Source organism: Salvelinus sp. IW2-2015, unplaced genomic scaffold (genome assembly GCF_002910315.2).
Source record: "Salvelinus sp. IW2-2015 unplaced genomic scaffold, ASM291031v2 Un_scaffold5220, whole genome shotgun sequence".
Lineage (NCBI taxonomy): Eukaryota > Metazoa > Chordata > Actinopteri > Salmoniformes > Salmonidae > Salvelinus > Salvelinus sp. IW2-2015.
In genome coordinates, this window is record NW_019946485.1 from 28,351 (window position 1) to 30,008 (window position 1,658).

At 43.4% G+C, this 1,658-nt stretch overlaps 1 protein-coding gene across 1 annotated transcript in view; it reads right to left on the bottom strand.

The window, feature by feature from the left end:
• LOC112078071 (peptidase inhibitor 15-A) overlaps window positions 1-1,446 on the bottom strand; it is a gene marked incomplete at its 5' end in the record, with an annotated part of 3,228 nt that extends 1,782 nt beyond the window's left edge. The window contains 2 exons of the mRNA XM_024144419.2: window positions 511-626; window positions 1,314-1,446. Of these exons, the coding sequence (XP_024000187.1) occupies window positions 511-626; window positions 1,314-1,446 (249 nt within the window). The remainder of the gene's footprint in view (window positions 1-510; window positions 627-1,313) is intronic.
• Window positions 1,447-1,658: the final 212 nt, after the last annotated feature.

Consider the following 1,658-nt stretch of genomic DNA (forward strand, 5'->3'; position numbering starts at 1 on the left):
GGAAGCCATATTCTCCATTAGTGAGTTTAAACAGGTCACCATAGCGCAGGTTGGTATTATCCGCCAGCCAAATGAGAAGATAAGGGCTGAGTCACAAGTCCCCAACGGTTACGAAACACCCGCCTTTTGATTCTGGAATTAAGGAATGAATTATTCTGGAATTCTGGTGAGGCTCTGGAGCGTTTGGAATGTAGCTGGTACCTGTACGTTCACGGCCTTGTGTGCAGTACGTCTGAATCGCTAAGCAACATGGCGGCCAACGCATTTATCCGTGCGTTTGCTAAAGCTCCAATGGACGGAGATGAACCGTACTGTGCTGACAGCGGGTTGAGTATCGCCATGCTCGGAAACTAAGGTACAGTACGCCATTGTTAAATTAAAGGCAATAGGACAACAGGATAGAAGCTGTCGCGAAAGCAACTACCTTTCTCAAAGACTCTGTATTCCTTATTGGCGAAATATCAAAAAGGGGGTGACGATAGAATGAAAAAATGAATACCGTCTACTTACTTGGATGAATAGTTGCACACTAAGTATGTTGTCCGTTTCCACACGTTCCCCCACACGTTCATATTGTGACAGGTATGTACAGCACAGCCAACTTTGTTTGTTGTGGCCCAAACCATCTGTAAAGCAGAGACCACGGGATCATCATTATGTAAAGATGCTTTAAAACAGTTTCACAGGCCAGAAAACGGGATTTTCCCGTGTCTTATATTTATACATATTTCCACACTGTGATGTTGGAATAATACTGTGAAATGGTGAAAATTATGACAATGATCTTTTAGTGTAAGAGCTGTTTGAAAAGGCCGACTGAAATGTCAGCCTGTTTTGGTGGGACGGAGTTTGGGCTTTCCGCGGTGACATCACCAGGAGGTAAATTAGTTAATAGACCAATAAGAAAGAGAGTTCCAAACCTCTCTGCCAATAACAGATCAAGTTCAGTTTTCCCCTCCCCACTCAGACCACTCCCAGACAGTCCTAGCAAAATTCTTGCTTGAGAAATAGTCCTTTGCTAAGAAGCTATTTTTGTTTATTTTTGACCATTTAAATTAAAAACATACAAAATTATTTATTTGATATTGAGATAAAAACAGCTGCACTGGACCTTTAATTAAGAGGTCGCAGTTGCAAATGAGAACTTGTTCTCAACTAGCCTAACCTGGATAAATAACAGTGAAATAAAATAAATAGAGAGATGCACGAGTGACACAAACATTAATATCAATCAAGTCTTGACGGCATTGGGTTAAATCAAGTTCTGATTCCGCCCAGAATGACATGGTACTTTTCCTTGACTGTCTTCCTACCTGGGTATAATGTGTACACATGGGTCCGTAGCATTTGAGAGGGCACCTGGGGTTGCAGTCCTGGGGGTAAGGGAACACATAGTCCTTCACTTCATCATGCCAGGGCTTCACCAACTGGAGAATAGAGCGGTAGCTGAGGACAGACACACGCAGACACTCAGATTAGTACAGAGAGTAGATCCTTCACTCGAAAGTTATATTTCTAATTGGTGGCAAAAAGATACGACTCATAGACTAAGGCAATGTTTCCCCAACGTCAGGTCGTTCACTCAGCCAGGGGCCGGGCCGGTCTTGTGGGTCGCAGCTGATTCATTTAAGGCTTGGAGACATGGTCCGTGTCCCGAA